Here is a 27,678-nt window from a genome sequence, read left to right on the forward strand (position 1 = left end):
GCATTTGACCCGGACTTCCTCGAGTAGCTGTTCGTCCGTGCCCGTGTACTGGTGCACCAGCCTCTGAATCGATTTGCCGCTTTCTGATTTGTTCTTGCTCGGGTCCATGAGGGACCTGAGGATCTGCCACGTCCTGGCCGTGCTGAGGGTGCCGTTCAGCGCGTTGCTGAATTGCTGCCATCCTTGCCTAGCCAGCTGCGTTGCATACTCCTCCGCTTGTTTAGTTATTTCGGCTATTTTAATCTTTAGCTTCCTATTGAACTTCTGTCTTTTCCAATGCTTGGTGAGCCCGCGTCTCGCCTCCCATAGCTTGAGGAGCCGCTTGTCCACCTCCGGAGTTTGTTCGGTTCTATCCACCTCTTTAGTATAGAGTTCTTGGATCTGTCTGAGTTGCTGGCTCCACTCCTCCGCAGATACAATGTCGCCCTTGATCTGCTTGCAGTGTGCTCTGAAGGCGTCCCAGTCCGTTAGGCGGACCTTGCCTATTTTCCGCTTGATATTGTTTGCGGTTGTGCTGATCCTTATTATGTGGTGGTCGCTTCCAAGGTTCTCGAGCAGGTTCTCCCATTCTGCTTGTCTGGCGCCCCTTACGAAGGTTAAGTCAGGGCACGTGTCTGGACTGACGCTGTTCCCCTGTCTAGTTGGGTGATGTTCGTCGGTTAGCAATTCGCACTCTGCCTGTTCTGCTGCAGCGCAAATGCCACGTCCCTTCTTGTCGTCTTTATTGTAGCCCCACCTCGGGCTCTTGGCGTTGAAATCACCTGCTATTACTAGGGTGTTGTTCCCCGCTAACTTTTTCGCCTCCGTAAAGAGCCTATTAAAGTCCCCATCTTTCTGTCTGGGCGGGCTGTATAGGTTTATAATATAAGTGCTTTTAGATCGCGCTTTCTTTTTGGGGATTATCTCCGTGATCACGTGTTCGATCCGGGTGTCCTCTATTTCGTTATGTGCTATGGCTACTACTTGTTTGCTAATGAGAGTTGCCGTACGGCCATTTTCCTGACACGTGTAGCCCCTAAGCGTAGGGGTGCAGTTTGTTTCCTGTAGCATAATCACGTCTGGTGGGGTTCCTCTGGCATAGATGAATTGCTGCAGGAGGCCTTGTTTTTGCCTGTACCCCCTGCAGTTCCACTGCCACAGCTCTAATTGTTGGAGGCGTTCTGCCATGATGGGTTACAATTATTTGCGTTGGGGGTTTCTGTGCCGAACCTGCGTTCGTTAAGTAGTCTGTCTCTAGCATCATTGGTTATTCTCTGTGTGTTTTGGCTCTTGATGTGCGTCCTGACATTCTGTTCTAACAGGGCAAACTTTTGTTGTCCCTGCTGCATTTCGCTTTTTAACTGCTGCATCTGCTCTTGCATCTGCCTCTGCATGTTCATCATGAAGGTTTTAAGCTCATCGTTGGAGGTCCCTCCCTCGTGGTGTTGTTGCCCCGTCTCCATCGCCCTAGGCGGTGGGGTCTGAGTCCTAGGCGGTGCATAGCCTGTCCTCGATTCACGTAGTTCTCTGATTACCTCGCTTAGCTGCTTCCTAAGCTGCTCAAGTTCACGTTTAAGTGTCTTATTTTCCTCCGCTAGCTGTTTCTCGCGTGCGGTTTGTGTGTTGTTTGTGTTCGAGTGCGGAGCAAAGAGTGATTTGGGAGGGCCGTCTCCCCAGCTCACCTTAACGCCGCCGCTCTTCTTCTTTTGCTGTTGCTGCCCTTGCGTCTGCTTCTGCTGTTGCTTGCCGTTGCCGCCCAAGGGTGGGAAGGACTCGTCCCTTTCGGATCCCCGGCTCTGGCTCCGGTTCCGGCTGCCCCCGCGGCTGCTCCGGCCCGACTCCTGACTCTCGTCACGGAACCATCTTGGTTTTCTTCCCCGGCTGCGGCCCCGGCTACGGCGTTGCTGCTGCAGGGGGCCCCACCGCAGCTCGCTCGCCGACTTGAGTCGCTGTTTGCAGTCTCTCGTGCCCGCCACGTGGTCGCCGCCACACAGCAGGCATTTGGGTGTGCATTGGTGGTCTGCCGCCGGGTTCTGGAGTCCGCACTGTCTGCAGGCCCTAGTCTCCGGATTCGGGCAGACGTCCATTCGGTGCCCCTGTTGGCCGCAGGTGTAGCATACCTGCCTCGTGGGCCGGTACGGGTAGCACCAAAATTCTCCGCTGTGGTAGAGAACTTGCTTCGGGAGGGTGGGGCCGTCGAAGGTGATGATGGCCGTGCTGGATCTCCCGAGCATTCTGGCTGTTAGGATCTTCACGCCTTGCGTGCGAACTCTGAGGCTTGCCTTGAGTTCCTCGGGCGAAGTCTCCGGATCCGCTCCGTGGATCACCCCACGTAGCGTGCCTTCCGGCGCCGCCACGTGTGCGTTTACGGCGTAGTTCTTGCCTCCGAAGCTCAGCTGCTTGATGCGCATAATCTTCTTGGCCGCTTCTTCGTTGCTGGTGCTCACAGTTATGATGTTTGATCCATTGCGCAGCCGGATGATCAGGTCTTCTTCCTTACATCCCCGCTCGGTAGCCGCGACTACCGCCCGCGCCACGTGGTGTTGGTGCAAGTCTCTGACTGCGAGTCCTCTCGGCCGGAGGACGATTTTAAAGTCGTCTCTGGGGAGCGGAGGCAGGCGTCGCCTCGGCGCTCCCTCCCTCTCCTTCTTCTCCGCCGCAGCTGGCGCGCCAGCTGCGTTCTTCGTCGCCCCTGAAGAAGGCGCGCAATCTAGGCCGTTTCCCTCCAAAACTTGCTGCTTGCCGCCGCCATCTTGGCGTTTCCTTTGTTTCTTCGACATGGCGACTATCCAGTCGTCTTCTTTTTCTCTGTCGATTCCGCTTACTTGTGAGCGTTGGATCGGTGAGGTGCTGCTTCCCGGGGCTTGGATCCCTGCTGCAGCGAGGCCGTCTCGGTCTTGCTGCATGTGGGCCACTTCGATGGTGTCGTGGAAGTCTTCTTCCATGTTTTCCTGGGATTCAGCCGAAAATCTTGTCGGTCCTAAGGTCACGGGTTGGTCGTAGCTCGGATTTCTCGTTCGGGACATCGCTCCGATGCGTCTTCACCGCGGGCCGAAGCCGGGAAGGCCGCGGAGCCCCGTACTTAACGCCTTGCCGACCACGTGGGAACTTCAAATGCCGATAAAATCCGAAAAAATAGACCCACCGGCTTGAAATTGGTATCCTCGTGGTCCTCTTCACTTCCGACGTCGATTCCGACCAAAATTTCGGTAGTCCGATGGGATTAACCGGGTCAAATGACCCCAAAATCACGGAGCGCATGTGAGGCACGTCCGCACTCTTCGGCGAACGCAGCGTTCCGAGAGAGAGAGAAAAAAAAAACTTTAACAGGAATTCGGGGCACGCCCCAGGGTCCCCGCACGACCCCACTGCACTCAAATGTTTATGTTCCTGAGGTCCATAACACTGGCAGCACGGCCGGTGGCGATGGTCTGAACGGCCGGGTCCTCCGAGCGCAGCAGGGTCTCCCAGTCCTCCCAGGTCTTGAGGTTCTCTAGGTCCCGCGGGGGAGGGTCCGCCGGGCAGAGGGAAAGGATGTGGAGGGAAGAAGCGAAGGGTTCTGGGCATAGGGCGCAAGCAGGAGTGGGGAAGGAGAGATGATAGTGGGTTAGGGTAAGGGGCGAGGGGAGAGTATGTGTTTGTAATCTGCACCAGAGTGTTGCGTGTCTGTTATCTAGGGAGGGGTGGGGCGGGGGGTAGAGCTGGCGAGAGGCTCTGTATGCCTGGGTCAGCTCACTGAATGAGTGCATGCGATCCTTCGTGAATCCCCGATCCGAGGTCACCTGAGCCCGGTTTAAAGAACCTCGGGCTAAAAGGTTGGCGGCCTCGTTTCCGGGATTCCCGGAGTGCGCAGGCACCCATATCAGCTCCACTTGGCGGGGCGGGGATGCATCGGGCGAGTCCAGTATGTCAAAAGCAGGGACATGAACTCGGCCTCGAGCAAAATTTAGAATCGCAGTTTTAGAGTCAGTTGAAATATACCGGGCTTCCGTGCGGGTTATAGCAAGTGCAATGGCGGCTTCCTCTGCAGCCTCTGGGGACGTGTCTGGAGGGAGAGGTAGTGTGAGGAGGGTAGATGAAGAGGAGTCCACCGCAGCTGCTGTCGCTTCATCACCCGTGCAGGCCAACATAAACGTTGGTGCAGGCAGCGTCCACCCATACGGCGTCCGGCTCGGGGCCGTATCTGTCTCACATATCTCGGCGGACACCTGAACCGCGCCGTAAGGGGAAGAGAGGAAGGTGGGAGTGAAAGAAGAAAGAGAGAAAGAGGTGCCGTAGTGGAGGTCTCCGGAGTAATTTCGACCACACGGGGATCTTTAACGTGCACTGACATCGCAGAGCACACCGGCGCCTTTTGCGTTTCGCCTCCATCGAAACGCGGCCGCCGCGGTCGGGGTCGAACCCGGGTACTCCGGCTCGGTAGACGAGCGCCTTACCACTGATCCACCGCAGCGGGTGAGAAAGAAATGAAAGAATTAAAATATCACTAATAAAAAAAAATATAAAAGACAATCAGTGCGCCAGGAAACACTCATTATCTCGGTGGACACCCGAACCGCTCCGTAAGGGAAGGAAAATTCAAAGAAAGTTGGTTTTAAAGAAAGGAAACAACGCCTGTCTCTCTCATATATCGGTGGATACCCGAACCGCGCCGTAAGGGCCTTAAGGAAAATGAAATGAAATGAAAATTGTTTTTAAGGAAAGGAAATGCCTGTCTCTCATATCATGGTGTACACCCGAAAGGAATGGACACCACAGTACATGTCTCTAAAGCAGCCTTCCAAGACAGCACCGTATTCAATACACGCGCGTCTCCTCCTCCGCCTCCTACAGGCAGTGTGTGGACGGCCGAAAGCCTCCACCGTTATCGTGGTGGTGGTGGTGAAAACTTTTATATTGTGAAAAAGAGTTTGGGAGCCACAGAGTGGCCCCGCTACATGGTCGGCGTCCCTAGTCCGGGACACCGCATGACGAGGCCCCGTCTCTCGCCCGTTTCACCAGAGCCCTTTGGGACTCAAGCGAGGAGCAGTTGAGGAGGGCAGTCTCCCATGCCTCTCTGGTAGGGGTAGGGGAAGGGGGAAGGTGGGGATTTTGAGTACATGCCCACACCATGTGGAAGATATCACAGGTCTCCCCACAGTGTGGGCATCGCCCATCCGTGTTAGGATCGCAATGTTTTATGATTGCAGGACAGAGTAGAGTACCTGTCTGCAGGCGCCTTAAAGTTCGCTCCTCCGTCTTACTCAGCCCCTTTGCAGGGGCCGGGAAAAGGCGGTGGTTGTCGCTATAATGTGTTAATATTTCCCTGAATCGCAGCAGCGGCTGGTTAGTCTCCGAGCCAGAAGAGTTGGTGCTCCCAGTGCATTGTGCGCGAACTGCGACAGCCATGGCGTCAAACCAAGCGCAACTGAACCGTTTCGCTTGTATATCCAGGCTTAACCACAGGTAAGCCACTGCCAATATTTTTTGAGCGACTGGCAGGGGTATAACACGTTGGTGTGTTATTAGTGGTCATCACGTGCATGGGCTTTGTGGGTATAGTAGCGATATCTGAAACGTAGAACGTGAGTGGACAAAGTCTTTGTCAGTTATTTTTAAACAATACAAATGATAAGTCAGGCCAAGGTACTGAGGAGAGCTTAGAGTCGCCCGAAAGAACAAAATATGGCACTGTTGATTAGTATAGTGTGATACTGCACGAGAAAGAGAAACAACTTTATTACGAAGCAGCATTAAACGTCGAGGATACACTGCACCAAGGCCAACAAGTCAGTCAACTGGTCCAAGGCTAGCAAGGGCCGCCAATTTGTGGTCGAGGAGTATCGGTTATTGCAATGGGACAGGAGAGAAATAAATGTTTAAGGTTCGCATAAGGCTCTGGGCAACTGAGACATGCAGAGGATGCTTGGAGATAGTAAAGGAAACAACGGGCGGAGCTTAAGTTGTGCGTGTTGTACCGCCAGGCACTAATGAAGAAGCAGGCCGCCTCGGTCTCTCAGTAATTATGGTGAGCGGCTGCCCTGAAATACGTGGGTTGAACAAACCGAGCACTCTGTGACAAGCGGGGCGGTAAAATAGGCTGCAAACGACACGCACTTTGCGGGCATGTGCAAATTATCGCCAGTTTCACCGCGTCGCTTTGTTATGCGCCACTGTTATGCGCTTGTTCGATGCTTGGGGATACTGTTTAAGAATTCACCGGGAGTACACAAGTGGCTAACCGGCAAATGAGCAGGAGGTGAAATACTTGTTTAAATGAAAATTACGCATGTCACTGTAATACACAAGCCCTTTCTATAAAACACCCCTCTGTAGCGAATGAAAGCACACCTGAAGCCCAAGCTCGAGATTGGTTTTCGCGCTTTATACGTGCATATATTTTTCGACTGATGGCCACTTCGTAGCTAGCGCCTTTCGACCGGTCGAAGTGAAAAAACTGTGGTTAGAGTTTGTCAAGCCATTTGACAGTCTCCGTTGGTTTATTGGTGAATTTCTGGAGTTGACTGATGCGTCGTGGACTGCTTGCCAGAAATGTTTAGTAGAGAACAGTGGCTTGCTTCCTCATGCTTGGACAATCGTTTGCCTGCCTTGCCTACAAAGAGGCGTTAAAGTCTGATTTTGTGACCTTCTTCAACACCGCCCCCCTCCCCCCCCAAAACCTAAAAAAAAAAATATCAGTGACTATTGGTGCCACCGTTCCAATTTCCGACCCAAAAACCAAACAGCAATTCAGCTAACGAGTACCACATAACCATTACCAAAAAAAAAAGAGCGCAAAGGTGAAGTCAAACCTAGAAACAAAAAGAATGTCTGCTTTGTGATAAGAGAATAACTCTGAAAAGAATAGCTGTTCCTGAGCGCCAATGTTTAAATTAGCTGCTGTCATGAATTACAAAAAAAAAATAAAAGAAAAAGACATCCCAGCAATATGGCTGTTTGTCCACCAGGAAAACGCGCCTGTCATCACTGCACTGTGTGTGCAGCTGTCTCTAATCAAACGGCGTAATCTTCGCGCACATAAACCGATGTTCCTCCAGTCAACTGCTGCATTTCCGCGCGTGGCAAACGGCTTCAGACAGCAATGCCCTGCCGATAAAGACAAGGCCAATCGAAAAGAAGGAATTAACAGACATTAAAACGAGACAGACTTAAGGCATGCTTTTTGACAGTATGAAAAATGTTTTCTTGAGTTCACTGCAGGAAATGGCGAGTACATTCAAGCGGATTAGAACCTAGAAACGTACAAGTTTATATAAAATGTTGTCTGAAATGTTGCGTTCTTTTTCCGGAGAGGGGGGGGGGGGGGGGGGTGATGCCTATTGTGTGTGTACCTCCCGCTCACCAACATTTTAGTCAGGAGTCGCGAACGTATACCGAACGCCGACACTCCCAATGAGTGTCATCTCAGCGCATCTTTTTACGCTCGACAGTGTGTTTTAATTGCGCCGTCTTCAGTTCGCATTTGTTCCTTTTCGGACGCTTCTGCAGAATGAACCACTAGCGCGATCCCAAGTAACGTTCCCGGGAACGCGTTGGCCGCCTAGGTAGTGCACCATACTGCGCGCAGAATTCTGCTTTCTCGTGCTATTGACGCAGCCCCGTCTTGCAGCCCTCGCGGTAAGGTACTGAACAGGTGGGCGATGAAGTGGGGGTAGATGAACTAAAAAAATAAAAACGTGACTTCCTTTCCCAACCGAATAAAGAAAACGAAGACCCTCTCGATCTACGAGGGGAAACGCCCGCTGCGCTCAAGAGTGGAAACGCCTGGGAGCCGCATCCGTTGCAGCGCTCACCACCCCGCGCCGACACAATGACACAATGATTCTACTCTTGGCTCGGATGCGAGCGGGATTCGGAGGAAGGTGGGAACAAGGCCAAACAAGACGTTCCGAGCGGAGAAGATGGGCGGATAAATTGAAACGGCGGAGGAGAGACGCTTGTGGGGCTCAGTTCGAGTGCGCCCCGCCAGATGGCGGTAGGTCATTCAGCCGGCGCTCTATTGTGGGGCCGGTGCCCGCCGCTCTCCCGTTTTCCCCGCGTCCTCCTCCGTCCCCGCCACCTGTTCAGCCCCGGCCGTGTCGTCGCTGCGCGCAGCCAACCAGCGTCGTCGGCGGCCGCATACGTTGGTGTGCCGGCTGGTCGCCGCGCTCTCCCGTTCATACCTGTGCCGCCAGTGATCCCGGATTGCGCGCGCAGTGCGGTAGCTTCGCGACTCTGGCGCGTCTTCTCCCGTGAGCGCACTCCCCCCTCTCTCTGGCATCGGAGGACCGGCAAACGACGTTCCTCTGGCAAGCGGGCTTTCTTTCTTGTTCGTCCGTTCAACTTTTTGCGCCCGTCCGGTTTCTGCCTGCACTGCTGACCGTGTGCTATTGTTTCGGTTACGCCGTTCACTTTTCTGTTGTGTTTGTGCTTCCGGAGAGTTGGCGCGTTCGCGGTGCCGAGTGAATTCATTCTGCTCTACATTTAGGAGCCCGTGTGCGCGCGCGTCAGTGTTTACTTTTTTTTTCGTTTGTGTGTGTGTGTGAGTGTGGTTTGTGCGCGTTGCCCAGAGGAGCTCGGTAAAACAGCACGGATGCGTGATCTTCAGTGAACGTCCGGTGCTTCGTCAGCCTCGACTTTCCATCCCTTTTGGATTACGTGCCCGGCCCAGCTCTGTGTTCTGTGCTCGACATCGCTGTCCGCAAGAAGGGGCGTCTCTGGGACGTACTTGTGGACAGCGAGGCGTTTCTTTGAGGCTTCCCCAAGTTCACCCGCTGCGGGCTTCTTTCCGGTGAGTGAGGCACCGCTGTCGACGCGCGCCCTGAATTTAGTTGCACTAACAGGATCTCTGGGATACGGCGGCCGAATCTGGCCCCTCACGATAATAGCCTCGGTCTCTGATCACGCCCTCGACCTAATGGGCATTCCTTGTCGGAGCAAGCGGGCGCGGTCCGTTACACGCGAAGCTTTCTTCCACGCAGATCCTCTTCATTACACGCCGAGGCTGCCCAAGCGGCCTTGTTAAACTTGTGCCTGGAGGCAACCCTGCATTCTTCCCCGTACTCCTATTTATTTTCAACATGCCATGTTCGACAATGATGTATGCGCCGGCGGAATGGGTAGTAAACATCGCGCGTCGTAGCTACGCAAACGAAAAAAAGAAAGAATGCGCGCGCGACGCAAACACGCTGCAGATTATATATGTGCCCGCACTAGCCGAGAACAAGGCAATGAAAAAAAAAAGGCAAGCTGTTCAAGCCTCACTGGCAGCCTTTGGCTCTGTTCTTACGAGCAGTGCTTTTAGTTGATGCCCCGTTAATATTTTTTTTACCCATAGGCGTTCTCACATTTTGCTCTTGTTTGTTTTTCGTCCTTGACAGCATCTTTGCTTTAAATTTACTACTCGCTCTTACGCCAGAGAATGTACGCGCCAACTATGGTGAGAACTTGTTGAGCTATTTGAGCTGATGTATAGCGAAAGAACCAGTAATTAGTAACACTAATGCCGACGTAACGTGCTAAGGCTGGTGCGAAATATATCAGGCGGAGTCCACCGGCTCGCCCTCAGCCCGCGATTGGAGCATTAATAGTAACGGGCGCATGACACCGCAGGAGTCAGTTTCTGCGGCGCGATCCTCCCGTTCACACCTGTCATAATGCAATGTCAACAGCTCGCAAGCGCGCGTCCCGACTATTTATCGTTTCTGTAAAGCGCCGCTTCCCACAGTGGCAAAGAATTCGTGACAATGTGCGGTGATCCAGCTTTGCAGGTATACAGAGCGAGGCAGCGACTTATCGCTCTAAACTATTTCGCATTCCAGTGTGGTAATAATTCATAACGGGCGGACTATGACGTGTCATAATCCAAGAAACGACTGAAGATGCGCTATATAGAATAGGTATCGGGATTAATTTCACTGCACGAGCCTTGTTTGCATTTCTCATCCGTCATAATTCGGCTACCACGGCCGTGAATTGAACCCGTGAATAGAAGCAGAACATCGTTACCACTGAAATACCGCGGCGGGACTGGTCGCCTTCGTATTCAGCCTCGCATCAAAGTTGGAGTACGGGAAGACGTAAAAGTCGTCGCCGGCAACGAGGGATACACTGTAGGAACAGCTGTGACGGAAATAATAACAACTAGAGTCGCTCTGAGCCGGCGTTTAAATAATATCGCCGTTTTTATGGAGCGCGCAGGAAACGATCAATGCGCGCATGTGTACACGTATAAATAGCGCGCTGTCACACAACCCTCAGGACCCGCAATACGGGACATATCGCGGCATCCTGTTATCATGGCGGTCTGCTTTTCCGTTCTGTTGCTCAGCCTGCGCTCTGTGCGTTTTTATGTCAGCAGAATGCGGACAGGTGGTCTCAGTGATGCTTTCCACGGCGCGCATGCTGTGTACCGGGGGGGGGGGGGGGGGGGGGGCCGGAGGGGAAACATTTCCGCAGGCGGCTGCGTCCACCTTTCGGCTTCATCGCTTTCCCCGCAGAAAAATGAGGATGGCACTCGAAAGTTTTATTTATTTATTTTATTTTTATTGATACCCCAAGGGTCCCGATGCGGGGCAGTATACATTCAGTGTAGTAAGCTGGGCGCCGACACCTCTCCCATCCTCACCACCGCTGAAAGAAGTCTAATTCTGAGCCGATATAACATGTGTTCCATTATCCGGCAGAAATCGGTGGATATATATATATATATATGGAAGGGAGGCCTCTCAAGATTCGTTTACACGCAAAACATAAATATCCCCGAAAGAAGAATATTGGAGAGCCATAGCTCAACCAGACGCGAAATTCAGAGGTCGTGGGTTCGCATCCCGCCGGAGGCATAGTTGTTTTTTCTTCGGCTCTATAATTAATTGTCTTTAAGCGACAGATTGATCACAGTATTATTCTCCCATTGATGACGACCACAAATTAAAAAAACATTCTCCTATGCACCTCCGGGGTTCGATCCCGGTCGCATTGCGAAGGGGACGAAATGCTAGTGGACCATTTGCTGTGCGATGTCAGTGCACTTAACAGAACACCCGGTGGTCGAAATTATCACCGCCGCCGCGGTGGCTCAGTGGCTATGGTGCTCGGCTGCTGGCCCGAAAGACGCGGATTCGATCCCGGCCGCGGCGGTCGCATTTCGATGGAGGTGAAATTCCAGAGGCCCGTGTGCTGTGCGATGTCAGTGCACATTAAAGAACCCCAGGTGGTCGAAATTTCCGGAGCCCTTCACTACGGCGTCTCTCAAAGCCTTAGTCGCTTTGGGACGTTAAACCCCACAAAACCAAACAAAACCAACCAACCAAATTATCACGAGCCCTCTGCTACGGTGTTCCTTGGCCTTAGCCGCTTTAGGACGTTAAGCCCCGTAAAACCAAACCAAACATAGTAGGTGTCGACAGCCCATGTTTCGCATCGCTTTTAAAAGGTCACAATTTCGAGAGGAAACTATTATCCCCCCCACAAGTTCTTGCAATCCAGCGACCGCATCTGCTAACACCACTCGAGTTTCAAACACTGAGTGATGAATTGAACATTTTGTTTTTTTTTATCTCTGGAACATTTATTTTTATGCGTACTTTTCAATGCGCAGCGGACTGGTTTGAATGCATTTGCAGAGTGCTTTCTGTCAATAACTCTCCGCTACCAGCTGCGTAGCGGAGGGCACAGCGATGCGGATAGGCCCGCCGGGAATCACAGAGGACTATACGACAATTAAAATGAAAATAAATGATCACATTGAGCAGAAGTGACAGGCGTTTGGCTAAAGCTGCCGAAGGCAGCTTTTCACAATTCCCGAGCGTTCGGAAAGGTCGTAGAGAGCCAGCTTCGCGCATTAATTTCTCGACCCCGCGAAATGAATGTGTAGCTGCGGCGTTCTGTCGCCGGCACTAGTATAGCTCGGATTCCGGGCAGCATTTCGACGAGCGCGAAATGCCGCAACGTTCGTGCGGAAAGATTCCGGTGCGCGATATCACAGGCGGCCACAGGTGGCCACCTATCGCGACCGATCATTAATTTACCCGCCACCGAGGTTGCTTCTTTGGGAATTTTTCGTAGGTTTTTCGCTCACGATCAGCGACGACGACCCCGGCTCTCCTGTAACGCAGGTTCTTCGACGCTATTGCGTTAAAAATTACTCGCCGCTCGATTCAAACTCGTGGCGTCTGCGCCAAGCATGACTCATCGCTACCGCTTTGAATTGAATGGCGATGTACCATAGCCTCTGAGATCCACGTCCAGAAATCTGTGTCGACGTACGCATTTTACTTGCGAAATCGGCCGGTGATGGCGACACCTGTGTGTCGTTTTCTCTTTTTTACTTTTGTAGCTTCCATAAGCTGTGTTGTCGGTGAGGGTGATATCTTTTTTGTTAGAACGCCGTCGTCTGTCCATACAAGGAAACTTTAATTTGTGCTCAGCGTCACACTGAACCGAAGGGGTCCAAACAAGGTGCCTCGCGGCCTAAGTTAAGTTCTTACAGATGAAAAGTGACACAAAAATACAATCTCGCTGCAATATTGCGCGCACCGTCTCTATGCGCTTGTGGGGCGTGAACGCGTTTATGCTTTGGACTCCCGGTCACACGTATAGCGCTCCCCTCTGGAGAGAAGGTGACGCGCTCGCTCACCGCCGCATTGTTTTCCTCTACGCCCCATTTCGTTTAGATAGCGATGCGTGCGTGAAAGCGATAGCGTAGGTGTTCGAATGATAACGATGAATTGATAAGCGCCAGAGTTAGAGCGAAGCCTTATGCGTCACGGAAATTCGTTGATTTTAACGCGACTAAACGGCAGTCTCCGGGTTGCTATTTCACGACGTTGTAGAGGAAACCGGATTACTTTACAACAATAGGAGTTCAACATCGCGTCACGTGTCAAATTCTATAGAGCTTTATTCAGACATAAAACAAAGGTGGGGGGGGGGGGGGGGGGGTCACTGTGGTTCTTCAATGGAAAATTTCCCAGCTAGGTGGGCAGGTTGTTTAGGCGGAGGGGGGAGGATGAAAGACGGGGAAGGGCACCTTTGATATCGTGACTACAGCCCTGAGCGTTGTAGAATTGCTTGCTCGTTGTCCTCACCGATACGCGCCAAGTATTTGCGGCGAAACAACAGGATACGAATTCAATAGTGTGCATAAGTCCAGTGCAGTCTGGATCATCTGGACTTTATCCCTGTGAGCGTCGAATGTTGGAGGCGTGAAACCGATCGGAAAGTAATGGCCACTCCACAAGTCACCAGCGGGGCAATTCACCGAGGACTTGCGAGCCAATGTTTGGTTTTTGCTCTTTTGAACTTGTCTCACCTTGAAGTGCTTTTTTTTTTTTTTTTTGGCCGCCGCACTACATAGACACGCAATATGTCGGTGGGTTCCGCACGAGAGAAGACAGAAAGCTTCACTGGTGACAGCTGTTACATACGGGGGAAGAGATGGCTTGTTTGCCGGCCTTTAACTCTTCATATTTATTCGGACGTTCGACGTACTTTCTCACCATGCGGAGGACAACTTCGCAACCTGCTGTAGTGCGCTCTGGCACCGAAGAGCATCTCGGCAAGAGCAGAGGCTCTGCACACGAAGCGCTTCTATCTGAGCATCTACAATGGAAGCACGCTTGTGCAGTTGAAGACAAACGACCGACACGTCGCGTACGAAGTGTAACTCACGTCGGCTGACCTGACATCTGCCACGCACCGAGCCCCTGCTTCTTCGTTTTCAGTGCTCGGCGGTAAGCTGGCTCCCCGCTTTTCCAGCGCCCGGCCGTACATAGTGTAGTTCCGCAATTCCGCTGCACACTGACGTGTGGACAAACGTACGCACGCCGACTCTTCCTTCTCTCTCTCTCCTTCTTTCCTTCTCTTTAAGAGCATTGCGTCCAAGCGAAGTGCTAAACCCACGCGCACGCACCTGACCGCGCGCAAACGACAAAACACAAGGAAGTAAAACGGCATGAATCAGTAAGATGCGAAGAGAATTTTCCTTACTGCACTGACTTTTCTTCATTCCGAGTTGAGTGCTGTTTCGCTTGGGCATTCGGTGGTGAGGATCGAGCGGAATTTCACGTGGCCGAAATGACTGCGGAATGCTCAGTCGTCAATATGGGTTCCACAATGCTCTCCCTGTCCAAGCAAAGCAGGTGCTTATAAACGTGCCAACAGTAAAATACTATGGTCGCTAAAGTTTTTGGTTGGTCTGGAAGGCTGCCTCGTCAGGTATCGTCCAGCATGCGCAGATGTTCATTCGAATTCACTCGAGATGACTTGCTGCTCATGGAACTGGAAACTATTCTCGGGGACAGCTTTCTGTGGCAGTTGAACCTACGGGTGCGCGCCGCTTGCTCACAGGCCTCTTTAACTCGAGCGTGCGTGCGAACAGTGCGCTTGTGGAAGCCGGCGTCTCAGGCTCGTAGCTACCACTGCACAGCCACAGAAAGTTGTCCCCGAGTTTATATAGAGGATTCTTCAGCCGGCTGCTCGATGCATTATTCGCATCGTCGCCAGGCCGAATCTGGAAACTAGCTGAAAATGTTCGTCACACAAGGTAGAATTGATCCTTTGAAGGTAAGCGGCAAGGCAGCGGCAGAAATAAATTGCCGCCTTGAGTGATTTTCACCGATGGGAGCCCAGAAATCAAGAGTAACGAAATGATCCAAGTTCGAGCAAGGAAAGGTTGAAGATAGAGTAAGGGAAGTGAAGCGATAAAAATGACAGCGGTTAGGGGAAAATAAGAGTAGCATAGTAGCTGTTCTCTTATCTTGGCTTCAACTTTCCGATACTACACGTAGGCTATGAGGGGCGCCGCAGTGGAGGTCTCCGGATTGATCTTGACTACCTGGGTTTTTTTTTTTGCGTGCTCTGACATCGCGTCACACACGGGCGTCTTTTGCGTTTGCCCTCGCTTCCGCTGAAACATGGATTCGATTTCTCTACCTTGGGCTCGGCAGCTGAAAGGCAAAGCCACTGAGTGGACGCTACAGATAGGAATTTATACCCCTGTCAAAATGCGCTTATGGGGAGTGCGGTTTGGCACCCTGAGTGATACTTTAGGCTACGCGATGCTAAACAGGGAAGCGGAATATCTCTGAGGAACAGAAGTGGCGATCGACAGACAGCGAGAGTGAGCTTTTAAAAGTAGTTGATAAAGCAAAACCTTCGGAAAATCATTTTTTTTTTCGGCGCGTAACTCAAATAAAAGCCAAGTTGAACAATTTCTAACGGAAGGAAATATTAAAGTGTTGCAAGCCGCGCAGGACCATGCAAGACGAGTCCTCAGCATATCTAGAAATCTGACAACGAACAAGCTGGCGGCGTACAGAGGAGCTGCATCTCACCTCGTTTCTTTTTGTTGGCTTGTTTCGGTTATTGCTGTCTTTAGTGTTATTTTTTTTTTTAAGGAAATGGCGCGGTAACTCTCTCACTTGTTGGTGGACACCTCGACCGTGCCGTAAGCGAAGGGAGGAAGGTGGGAGTGAAAGATAGAAAGATGTGACTTAGTGGAGGGCTCCGAAATAACTTCGACCACCCGGAGATCGTGCACGGACATCGCACAGAAAACAGGCCCCCCTTGAGTTTCGCCTTCGTAGAAACAAAGCCCCTGCAGCCGTGTTCGAACCCGGGCATTCCTAACGTTTTCTTTAAAATAGAAGCTGTGTTACAACAAGCAGAATAAACATATGAGTGTTGTTTTTACACAGTACATTCGGTTTCTTTGAAACTGCTGCCGGCGAGGCTATGCTCTCGACCACCGAAGTCTGTTCCATGAACGGACTCCAACAGAGCGCGCTCCTGTGCGAGTGATACTCCATTTGCGCTGTTAAGCGTCGGCAGAGTACACTTATAGCGAGTGACGCTCCCCGTAAACGCAGTGAACTTGCGCGCTTGACAGGGGTATTAGATGAGAGAACTGATTCTAGTTAGTTATTCGAAATCAAGGGGACAAAATAGAATTCGGGAGTAAGTATAATGCTGAGAATAGAAACGTTGTCTTTAGTGCTTACAGAACGGGTACACCAACGGGATGAAGGCTACCAAGGGATTCAGATAAGCTGGGATTAAGTCTTGCGTCGCTCAGTGAGCTTAACCTCATTGATTACGGTGATGGTTATTTCGCGTAGAAATCGCCTGTCGATCATACTCCACGTGACACACAGCGGCGAAGGCTCAGCCTATCAGGAGGTAACGCAGTCTCTATAGTATAGTCGCGTGCTGAGCGGAAATAATAGTACCTAGAAACTTAGTAGAAAAGCGAGGCGTAGTTTCAACCTGATAGCGTTAAATTTCCCGTTCGGCGGAAAACCCGGCGTTGGCGTGACTGGAAAACCCTGATTGGCCGCGAAGGTAGAGAAATAGAAATCCAGATTCTCTGAAAAAAAGAATGGCACTGGTTTAGCTCTTGTTAAACCTGGAGGATTGCGAAAGCAATCAGGAGAGAGAGAGAGAGGCGATGGAGAGCGCGCGGCAGCGGCGTCGGCGGCACCTCTGAGTCACCAGCGCAGCGACGGCGGTGGCGCGCCAGCTGTGCGCCGTGTGACGTCACCGCTCCTCGCGCATGCGCATTATGGCCTTGCCTCGGCTCCGCGAAATGGCTCGGCGACTCGCGTAGTGTTGCTTTCGCAACAAAAAAATGGGTCGAGCGCAATCGACCCGCTGCCGTTTAGGTCAGGAGCTGGGCACGACATACCTCTTTATAGCTGAAGAACTTTCGTTCAGGTAGGTAAATGGAGGCATTGTGCAAGCAACTCTTCACGTACTGTAGGCGAATTGCATTACAGGGACTTTGGGTTCATTATGGTCACTACATTGCGTTACCATTTAATACTGATGTGTAATCAAGCTGTATGTGATTGCAACAAGCGTGTAGATGTTTCAGAAAGAAGGAACCAGGTGAAATTAAGTGTCCCCCAAGTTCTTCTGCAAAGCGCGCTGAACGCTGTGTAGGTTTTGTCGTCCGCGCTCCAGTGATTACACGTGTAGAGTCGGTCTCCCTCCCAAGTGACGCTCGCGCGTCGTGGCTGCGGAGGCTGCGAGCTCGAGATACTCACTTATGGCGCGTGCCGTCCGTCCGTTTCCGGTGTCCTTCGTGAGAGTCGCTCGTCGAAGCGGAAGGGGTTCTTGTGCTCCTCTTTCGCAGAACGTTCGAGCTGCGAGGCTGCCGAAAGTTAAGACTGCGCTCGTCCGGCTGATAAAAATGGGGCGCCGCTAACTCTCCACTTGTAACCGAGGTTCGCCTTCCTAGCTTTCAATTTCTTTTTTTTTTATTATTTTGATACTTCAAAGACCACTGGTATGGGGCATTAGGTGAGCAATGGGCGTGGGAGTTTAACAACGAGGGTTATGGTAGCGTTCTCAAAATTGATGGCGTTGATATGATTCATGGCGTCCTGTTACAAATCATTCCAGTCCCAGGAGGACATGAGGAAGAAGATCGGGAATATGCGCTAGTTTGCGGTTAGGCTTAGTCGGCGTTATGATGACTAATACGGCGATAATGGAGAAACGATGAGCAGATGATGCGACTTACTCTCCTATAGAGGTGAATGATAAAACATGTGAAAGAAGCATAATCGAGAAATATTTCGTCGCGTTTCAAGGTTGGGTAATTTTGCTCTAGATTTTAAAGCACACACACTAGTATAGTATGAATAATCGGAATAAATAAAACGGATAGCACGATTTTCTATTTTTTATATGGTTAAGGAGAGATTAGACTGGTGAGGATCCCATATTGCTGAAGCGTATTTTAGTTTAGGATGTACAAAAGTTAAGGTATGCTAATGATTTGATGGATGACACACGTAAGCGGCGAATGACTTCCATTGGATTGTAGCCCCACTTTTGTATTTCTGTACGCTTTTGTGCGCTTAATTGTGAGGTGGGAGTGTAAACCATTGTATACGTTATTAGCGCTGCGTATTGTGCGGGCTTTCCCCGGAAGTCGCGGGCAAGCTTCCAGCTCTCAATCTTGTTTTTCTAGAACGTTTGTCCTTTTCTTCTGTGTGTCACGTCGGCGCGCGACGGCTCGCAAAATATCAAACGGATAAGCAAGAACGAAATGCGGGCTCCCGGGGCTACGCAGCGCCGCATTTAATTCTTTTGGGACGTCATCAGCGAGACCTACGCCGAGGCGCCGTGCCAAGCCCGCGAGAGTGGCTTCGGCGGGTCGGCCGTATCACCCGGCAGATGGGATAAGGTTGCACTGGGCCCTTTGCTGGCAGAAGACGACACCAGGCCGCCGCCGCCGGAGGCTGGCATGGACGCCGGCCGACGATAAACCTCGGACGGGGGCAATCGTTGCGCCCTCTCTCGAGTACCTTATCACGCATAAAGTAAACAAAGTGTCGATCGTGCGCAGTCGATACCAGCAGACGAAGAGGGCGAGAAGGAAGGGGCGATAAAGGACTCACGCTTTTCACTGCTTGCCGGCATTGAAACTCGCCGCTGCTAGACGTTCTTCTGCCGCCAAACTTCTTCCATTCACAAAACAAAATTGAGCATTGCCTTTACGCTTCGTGACGTCTCTGCGGACCTCAATGGCCGCAGTCCCAGTTTCGCTTAGTGGAAGAGGTTGAGATTCCTTTTAGTAGTTTTACCGGAGGATGCCATACTTGGAGCTTGTGGGGAAAAGCTTGCAAATTTTGCGCGTCCCCCTGTTTTACAGACAGGAATGCATGCCTGATCATAAAATTGGCACTGTGTCATTACTTACTGCGGTGCGGGCCTACTACATGAAAAAAAGAAAACACAGGGTTGTCAAAGCTATGGCCACAAGTCATTGGTTCGTCGCTACCAGTAAAAGCAAAGACACGTCCTCACTTCCCCTGTAGACGGTAGCTCAAATCTATGGCTCCTAATTAGCATATAGATAGCGCTTCGGTGGCCCCCTGTTACGCTCTAAGTTAAGGCCACGGCCCTTACATTTTGGTTTATTGGTTTGTTGGGGTTTAAAGTCCCAAAGTGACTCAGGCTATGAGGGACGCCGTAGTGAAGGGCTCCGGAAATTTCGACCAACTGGGGTTCTTTAACGTACACTGACGTCGAACAGTACACGGGCCTCTAGAATTTCGCCTTTATTGAAATTGAGCCGCCGCGGCCGGGATCGAACCCGCGTCTTTCGGGTCAGCAGCCGAGCGCCGCAACCACGGAGCCACCGCGGCGGGGCCCTTACATTTTGACCTCTAGTTTGTTGTTGGAGGTACTGGCAATGCGCAAGGGCGGGTGGCGTAGGGTCTTAGGACGCTTGATGATCGACATTTTCCTCTGTCGGATGTTGTCCTTGCGACAGGCATCCGCGCACGCCCTTTCCTCATTCTCCGGCTGCTGCGATTAGCGGGGCAGCGGACGGCGTCGATAGCGGTTGCCTTGGTGCGTCCACCATCTCGGGCTGTAGGCCTCGTTGAAGTGCGCTCGTTTTTCCTGCCTTCGTTGGTGCCTTTGGTACCGCTTTTCTCCCTCTTTCGTGCGTCACTCAGGCTTGCTGACGTGTAGTAGCGGTTCTGGCGTCATCTAGTTGCTAGCTAGCATCTTTGGCATCTCTCCCGTTATGGAGAGGTGCCAAAGAGGTCGCCTTTCATTTCTGTCCACTTCCGACAGCGCTTTTTTTCCCCTTAAATAGACGCTAAGGACAATTCGTTACAATTATTTCTCGCAGTAGAAACTTAATTTTTTTTTGGCTGTCTATGGCCATGTTGACGTTTTTTCTGAAAGCTAGAGACGCATTTATAGACAACAAAATTGGATTTTAAAAGTCTTCCCACCAGCTGACTCAAACTCGTGACGTCTTTACCCAAAAGAACGGGTCGCCGTTTTCTTGAAGTGAATGGCGGTGTAGTTCAGCCTCCGAAATCCGAGCGTAAAATTGCCGTTGACGCAAGCAGTGTACTTGCGAAATCGGCCGGCGATGGCGCCACCTGTATTTCGCTTTTTTTTTGTTTTCTAGCTTATGCGAGCTCCGTTTTGAGCGAGAGTTGCGATTAAGACGCGTTACCGTATCAAGACAGGCCAACTTCTATTTCACCTCAGTGTCCATTTAAAGTACCGGGCACGCATTTACTTATCGTGAATCACAAATATAAATTCTCTTACACTTAATTAATAACGCGGCTTTTTTTTCTTTGAACATTCTTTCAGTTTGTGATACTCAAAAGCTCCTTGCAGTAGATAGCAGGGCGATGCAAGTACTGTCCCACAACGAGAGCAAGATCAGTTAATGCGACGGAGCGCAGTACGCATAAGTCAACGCACTCTCGCTTAGAGAGCTGTGTGTGGATTGTGCAGGGAGCTGCCACAATTGACGTGCCACCACTGGTCTCTGATACCACGGCGGGCGCCCCAGTCGTCATTTAACGCACATGGACAACGGGCGGCACGCTTTCCAGTTGCTGTGCCATCCCGTTCCTTCTTAAGTAACCGGCGAGGTGACTCACTGGTAACGGCGCTCGGCTGCTGACCCTAAAGACGCGAGTTCGATCCCGGCCGCGGCGGCAAAATTTCGCCGGAGGTGAAATTCTGGAGGCCCGTGTACTGTGCGATGTAATTGCCGGAGCCGTTCACTACGGCGCCCCTCATAGCCTGAGTCGCTTTGGGACGTTAAACACCCATAAACCAAACTAAACCAAACCTTCCTAAGTAAGGGGGTTTTGGCAACTTGCTCCTGGTCCCCACCTTCATCCGATGTTTAAGGCAATCTTATCATCCCAGATTTCTGAAAATTACCGCGCAGGCTTTTTAGCTCCTGTTTTCCTCTGCTGACTTTAGAGTGAACATTTTTGAAAATGTACTTGCTATGTACCATGCGCGTCGTCCGTGGCGCCTATTTTAAAAGCCCTTGTGCGGAAATTTCGGGCGGTGTTTCCTGCATGTGGTAGAAACCGCCCTTTTGGCTCGGCTCTCTCTTGCTGGCGGAGCAGGCGGGATCCAGTGTTACGCAACGCCAGTACTTCACGCGACAACCAGGTGTGTCGCCAGGTGTTTTTCCTGATCCTGCGATTTAAAACGGGTGCCCTAGAGCGTCGTGTAATAGCCTGGTATATTTGTTTACTTTATTCAATAGCATGCAGCCGCACGCGACAAGCGGAGTTTAGGTCCTATAAGACTAGCCCATTACAAATGTGCGCCGCATGTGCGAACCATAAATTCCTGATTTTGAGACAGCAGTTAGTGCGTAATTGCTTTCGCCTCCTCGCATGTACGAAAGTTCCTACAGTGCACTGTCCTCGCCTCAAAATGTTGTCATATTTGTTGCTGCTTTCCTGCTTGACCATATACTGGAGCTGTAGTCGTGAGTCAGGCACATTGACCCACCAGAACAAATAAAGTAGGAAGGATGGAAATAAATAAAATGGAAGGAAGGAAAAGAAATAGAAAGAAGGGAGGAAAGAAAAACTAAAGGAAGGAAATGAATGAATAAATGGAAGAAAAGAGGTGGACCGAAACAAAGGTGGAAGGAGGATTGACAGGAGAAGGAAGAAGGAAAGAAAGGGACGAGGTAATAAAAGAAAGAAAAAAAAATCAAGGATAAAAGAGAGCATAACACGGCCGTCTTTGGGTCGCCGTCGGGATGAGGCGGCAATTAACGGGTCCTCCCGCGCTCCTATCGATCCGCTAGCTGCAACCTGGTCGCGGCTCTCCGACGAGCGCGCGCTGTGGGAGAGACAGAGTAGAGGGGAGGCGGAGGACTGAGCAGCGCCGGCTCCCTCTCTCCTTCCGTCGTGTCGCGCTTCCCACGGCGAGGGGCCGCGTGTCGCAATGCATCTCCCCCGCTGTCGCCGCTGTTCGCACCTTGACCCCGTTGTCTTTATCGGCTTCTGCCGCGGCGACGCGGATGAGTTTCGCCACCTCGTTGACTGCCGTTTCGCGGCGACACAACAGCGATTCCTCCCTTTTCCGTTGCCTTCATCGGGGCTTTGGTTGCGCAAGCGCCTCCGAGACACCCTGCAGCCTGGGTGCTCCCGCGCGCCCGCGCTTTGGCCTCGCGGACCCGCTTATTACGCGGTCGGCTGCAACAGGTACTATACTCAGAGCTGCGTCACATTACTCTAGGGTCACGTTACGTAAAATCCCCTTGCGTTTGTTTTTGATCCGGCAGTGAACACCCGAGCTCTCTTCCCGCTTTTACAGCCGGGGACAAAACTCTCTGGACCGCTAGCCTCGTAAACGAAGCCGATAGCTCTGTTGTTAGCAGGTCGGCTGGAAACCACATTTGTGGGGGTGAAAGTCACAAATCCTGTGTTTTTTTTTCTTACCTGCACAATTATGGCCTCCAGTCCGGAGCTAATAACAGAGCTATCGGCTTCTTTTACGAGGCTAGCAGTGCAGAGAGTTTTGTCCCCCAGTCTACTACTTGTTCAATATGTGTTTCTGGGCCACCGCGGCGGCTCAGTGGTTACGGTGCTGCAGCTACTCAGCCGAAAGACGCAGATTCGATCCCGGCCGCGGCGGTCGCATTTCGGTGGAGGCTAAGTGCTAGAAGTCCGTGTGCGATGTCAGTGCACGCTAAAGAACCTCAGGTGGCCGAAATTACCCGGATCCCTCCACAACGACGTCCCTCATCGCCTGAGTCGCTTTGGGACGTTAAACCCCGTAAAACCATAGACTGTGTTTCGGTAGTCCGTACTGCACCTGCGTTAAAAGCTGCTCGATGAATTTTTCAGCGTTGATCTCTTACACTGCTGAGGCCTTAGGCGGCGTATCGAAAGGTCTCCTGATACCTGCCCCACTTCGTAAACAATAAGCCGCGATGCCTGGGGGTTGGCTACCCATTCCTCAATTTCCTCACTGCCACCGGGCGGAGCTGCAATACCTTCCGCTGTAGGCGCGCACAGAACTGCTCTCGTCAAAGAAATGTCTTCAGGAGCGCAGCCATTTTGCTCGGAAACGGCACAGGAGACCACAGCGCAGTTAGCTTATACGACTCAGTGAGTGCGACTTGCAAGGCCGGAAAGCAAGCGGAGGAATTAAAAAAAAAAAAGGAGAAAAGTCTCCCATAAAATGTACATACACCTGCGCCGGGAGTGGGTATTGATTCCTCGCTATAGGTGCATAAGGCGAGAGGCGAAACATTTATCATATGAAGGAAGTCTTGCTTGTGCGTACAAACCGACCGAGTGGAGTAATTAATTTCTCCCGATGTGCGCACGTTACAAAACAAAAAAAAAATAATTTGTGAGTAGCGTAAGCCACAACCTTCTTCCGTCGGGGGTAGTCCTGATACGCAAAGCCGTCCATTTGAATAAAGGAAAACGAAGAGGCCTAGTTTGCGTGCAAAGCGAGCGCTGCAGAGAAGCCGGCTCGGCACAGAGCGAGCCCGCTCTGCGGTCTCGCTGGGGACCATAACGGCGGGCTTCCTTAAGCAGCGAGCATTCCCGCGAGCCGAGGTTAATGCCGCCGGTTTGTGGAAGCCATTTCCCGCGTCCGCCGGGACTCTGGCGCTGCAGAAATCGTTTTGTTCGTCTCTCTTTTCTTTTTGCCGCTGAAACGAAAGCGTCACTGAACTGTTCTAGTTGGTTGGCTGCCACTCGTTTCCGTATCCCGGGTTTGTTCGTCTTCTTGCGGCTTGTAGAGCGGCTTCGGATCTGGAAGCGGCCTTGTGAGCCTACGACGGCATTCGGGAGCAAGATAGGAAGCAAGAACGAAACGTTCACGTCTTTTTTTTTTTTTCGTCTTCTTGTTTCGCCTCATTTAAACGCGAGACGACCCGGAAAGAGGACCGTTTATCCACTCAAACCGGGATGCCGTAACCTGTACGTTCCTCGGGACGAGGCACATTCGGCGCACTACTAAATCTAAAGATGTGTCCTGTTGTTCCAGTTTAACGAGCTGCGCCATAGTTTCCAACAACGTATGAGCCGCATAGGCAGGGAGGTTGCTTGTTCTGAGTAAGTGCGCTCTTAACATTGTTGTGTGTGGCGACTTTCTTGCAAATCTGAAAAAATTTTCCTATCCTGCACTCCATTTATTGTCTAGTTTTCGTAATCATTGAGAGAATTGAAACGCTTTCTACCGCTGCTAACTATACATAGGGCTGTGCTCTGGCTGCCGCGGATATGATCCTTATCTTCAGTTCGTACTGCTCGCCCGCTATTTTCACTCACTCGAGCACAAAATTTTACGATTCCAGCGGATGTAGCATACAGGGCCGCTCATACTCCTAGGATTTTCAGCAAACTTGTTTGCCTGGCTTCGCAGTAATATTTTTTTATGCCAAAGCATAGAAGCCTCAAAGGAGCGAAAACCCGATGTCGCCCTATAAAACATCCTTATTGGCCTGGGAGCAGTGACGTTCAGAGGGTATAAATTTCCATTGGCTGGAGGTACGTGACGTCACCACACCGGCAGTGACGCCACCCGACCAGGTTTTTTTCTGTGTGAAGCCTGCACCTGTTATCCGCCGCAGATGGTGTACGGGAACGGCTCGGGAATGGCAACCCGTGTCTCACGAGCCGCGCCACTTCCGGCCAGGGCATCAACAGCTTCGAACGGTGTTGGATCGCCAACACACAATGGAATTAGCGTCCCTTTGTTTTTTGGCCAACACGCACCGCACAAATTAGTTGCCTCCTCTGTACATCGCACAGCTCATGTACCGACGCTGTCGGTATGAAATCATAATAGTAATTAACCGGCGTTTGTGTGTTCAGTCGTGCGCAGCGAGACCCGTTGTATGTGCTCTCTAAGCAGAAAACACTAAAAAGGGAGTCCTCTAGCGCACTCATTTTGTTGCGAAAGCAACACTACGCGAGTCGCCGAGCCATTTCGCGGAGCTGACGAACGGCCATACTGCGCATGCGCGAGGAGCAGTGACGTCACACGGCGCACAGCTGGCGCGCCGCCGCCGTCGCTGCGCGGGTGACTCAAGGCCCGTTCACACTTGCCCAAAAATTCGGCGAGCGAAGCGGATTCGCTCGCCGCAAAAACAGGGACCTGTTCTCACTTGTTCACGCGCGAGCGAGGCGGATCCGCCGCGCCGCTGATAGCGGCATACACAGATACAGTGAGAAAAGAGCATAAATTTACGCTGTGTACGTACCATAAGCGTATGCATGCTTACGTACGTTAAACGCAGGCGCATTCTCACTTTTAGTTCAGCGTATGCTAGCACAGACGCAAAAATAAACTTTACCTATAGTGGCGCCATCTGGTTGTCAGGGCGGGAACCATTGCTGTCAACAAGCCGACTCTGCTGTCAAGCCTAGAAGCGGCAGAATCGTCACTCTGAATAAAAAAAAATAAAGCAAGTTTATCACTTATACGTCTTCTTAGAGGCGAGATGAGACGAAGCGAAAGACCTGTGCCGAATTTCTGGCCAGTGAACGCACTGAAAAAGGCAGTAACGACGAAAATTCAATCCGAAGCGACGGGTCCGGCTTCGAAGGGCGCCGCCATGTTTGTCGCCGCGCGGCGGAAATGGGTCCAGCCCGATCGCCCTCGCCGCGCCGCTTTCCGCGTCGCTCGGCGTCAAAAGCGGCCGAATCCGCTTCGCTCGCTGGATTTTTTGGCAAGTGTGAACGGGCCTTCAGAGGTGCCGCTGCCGCGCTCGCCAGTTGCGCATGCGCAGTAGCGGCGCATAGCTAGCGTGCCGGGGCCGCCGCCGCTGCCTGCGCGCTCTCCATCACCATTCTTTCTCTCTCCTGGTTGCTTTCGCAATCCTCCAGGTTTAACCAGAGCTAAACCACTCCCAATTTTTTATAAAAGGGAGGGCTCTGGAAAACATACTTTTTACTTCCTTATAGGCCTATTGGGGCTTAGAGACTGGGAAAGAGGAGAGCAGTTTTCGGACACCGAAAAATCGCTGTAAATGGGCGCTTTAACAATTCGCCTCCATTGAAATGCGGTCAGGAATCGCACCCATGAACCTGTGTTGCACAGAACAATGCCACAGCGACGAACCGACGCGGCAGATCGCAAAGAGCCGTTATCCTGCCGCTCAGCATCAATCTCGCGCAGGTGCGGTCATTGTGTCCTCGAGCTCGCAGGAGTGCCCCGTGAATCGCGCGGGCAGTCGTTGCGTCAGTCTTATCCTGTGGCTTCGTATCGCATGTTTACCTGCGCGTCCGATACACTCCCACATCTCTCGCGAAGTGGGGCTGATTAGAGATCGGCTTCACGAAATACTTATCTTGCTCCAGTGACCGGGACTGCTCGGGGCGCAGCAGAGAATGTGTTGAAGCGGACGTTTTGATCAAGAGAGGAAGTTCAGCTTTGTTCGCTTCTGAAATGTTCAAGGACAGAGAAACGGCGTCTGTGAGGTGAGATGTGTGCTACAGGCTTTTATTTTTAAAGCTCTGATAGACCAGTGGCATGAGCCCCACGATGTAATTGTGGAGTGGGAATTGGTGTAGTTTTTATGAAGTGTGTCCTAATGTGGTGGTATAGTGCGCACAAAGCATGTTGAAGTGGGCTACTTTGCGTGTTTAAAATTGTAAATTTGATTTGAATTAAAAAAAAATACGCTGCAAAAATCTGACAGGTTGGGAACAGAATTCAGACCGAAACAGAACTGCGCAAAGACGACAGGACAAAAGAAGGCACGAATACACACACACACAAAGCGCAGTCTGCTCTATGTGTGTGTGTATTCGTGCCTTATTTTGTCCCGACGCCTTCGCGCAGTTCTGTTTCGCTCGAACCATGAACTGACTAGCCCAACATCATGTCTTACCAGAATTCAAATGCAATGGAATGGCACTCTTTGTTCTTCGAGCCACCGCTTATATTTTACAGAATGCATCAATATATACTCTTCCGTGTCTTTAATAATAATTCGAGGAGCATAGTATAAGAAGTCTCACTAACGGAAACTTGTTGCCACGCGGTGAATCTGTGTCTGGTGGTGTAGTTTTTGTAACGTTCTAGGCGCTCGAATTTTTTGAAATGATCTTAGTTCAATTAATCTTGAATTGATTTTTGAATTTCAACTAGACATTCCAGTTTACCGCTTCGTGGCTAATTCTAGGCACCGCTATTATATTTGGAGACCAGGTCCATCATGCATGATTTTTATTAGAATTAATTTTATACTGTACTTATTTGTCTTCCATTAACCGCAGAAAGCAAATTGGATTCGCGACGTCAAACCATGACATCTTGTCTTGAGTAACAAATTATGAATCATACTCGGAACATGTTTCAATCATTCGGCTGTATGTGCACTGATGAATCGTGTATGCCCGTTTTAAACTCGATAAATTCTGATACCGATGCTAAGTCCTTTTCGTGTTTTTCTTTATTTATTTCAATAAATTTAAAGTGTATATATATATAATTTCTCATGAGTCGTGTTTATTTTTCTCTTCATTTTATGATTGTCTGCATCTTACGCGTTTCTATACTTCAGCGCTTCACATCCCAAAGGCGCAATATTTACAAGTATTAACTATTTTTATAGCTTAGTTATTATGCTGCTTTACGTGGACTAATCTTCTTTGTCATATAAAATATAATTAAAACATATTTTCTGTATAAGCAGCTCGGTGGCGCGTGGTTATAAGATTGGCAGTTAGTTAGAAACTTGATACGTTGACAAAAGTCCCCAGGCTACTTTTTTTTTGCTCCCGGACTTCTCTTTCCGCATACTATCCTGGTGATGCGCTTTGCAGTTCTGAGACTAAAATACTTAAAGTGATAAGTTGCCACCGGTCATCAATCACGCCATTGGTTCGGAAACAAACTGCAAGTTCGGGACAGCTCGCCGAAGGCAGCAGATGCTTCTCTTTGTGATAG

At 51.0% G+C, this 27,678-nt stretch overlaps 2 protein-coding genes across 33 annotated transcripts in view; one reads left to right on the forward strand and one right to left on the reverse strand.

The window, feature by feature from the left end:
- Positions 1-1,142: 1,142 nt before the first annotated feature.
- On the reverse strand, positions 1,143-3,222 carry LOC149370498 (uncharacterized). The gene has a single exon (XM_089561724.1). It carries the CDS (start codon positions 3,003-3,005, stop codon positions 1,143-1,145), a length of 1,863 nt encoding a protein of 620 aa, XP_089417850.1. The 5' UTR covers positions 3,006-3,222.
- Positions 3,223-8,067: 4,845 nt separating this feature from the next.
- The window catches only part of LOC149370499 (uncharacterized), a 586,025-nt gene continuing 566,414 nt past the window's right edge, over positions 8,068-27,678 (forward strand). For 17 of the 32 annotated variants that reach the window (XM_089561750.1, XM_089561766.1, XM_089561742.1 and 14 more), the window contains exon 1: positions 8,068-8,749. The gene's annotated coding sequence lies outside the window, so the exon portion shown is untranslated. The remainder of the gene's footprint in view (positions 8,750-27,678) is intronic. The other 15 variants (XM_089561866.1, XM_089561845.1, XM_089561894.1 and 12 more) reach the window with 2 other exon arrangements.

The sequence above is a fragment of the Amblyomma mixtum genome, chromosome 1 (assembly GCF_055824585.1).
Source record: "Amblyomma mixtum isolate Tamu chromosome 1, ASM5582458v1, whole genome shotgun sequence".
NCBI classification, from domain to species: Eukaryota; Metazoa; Arthropoda; class Arachnida; order Ixodida; family Ixodidae; genus Amblyomma; species Amblyomma mixtum.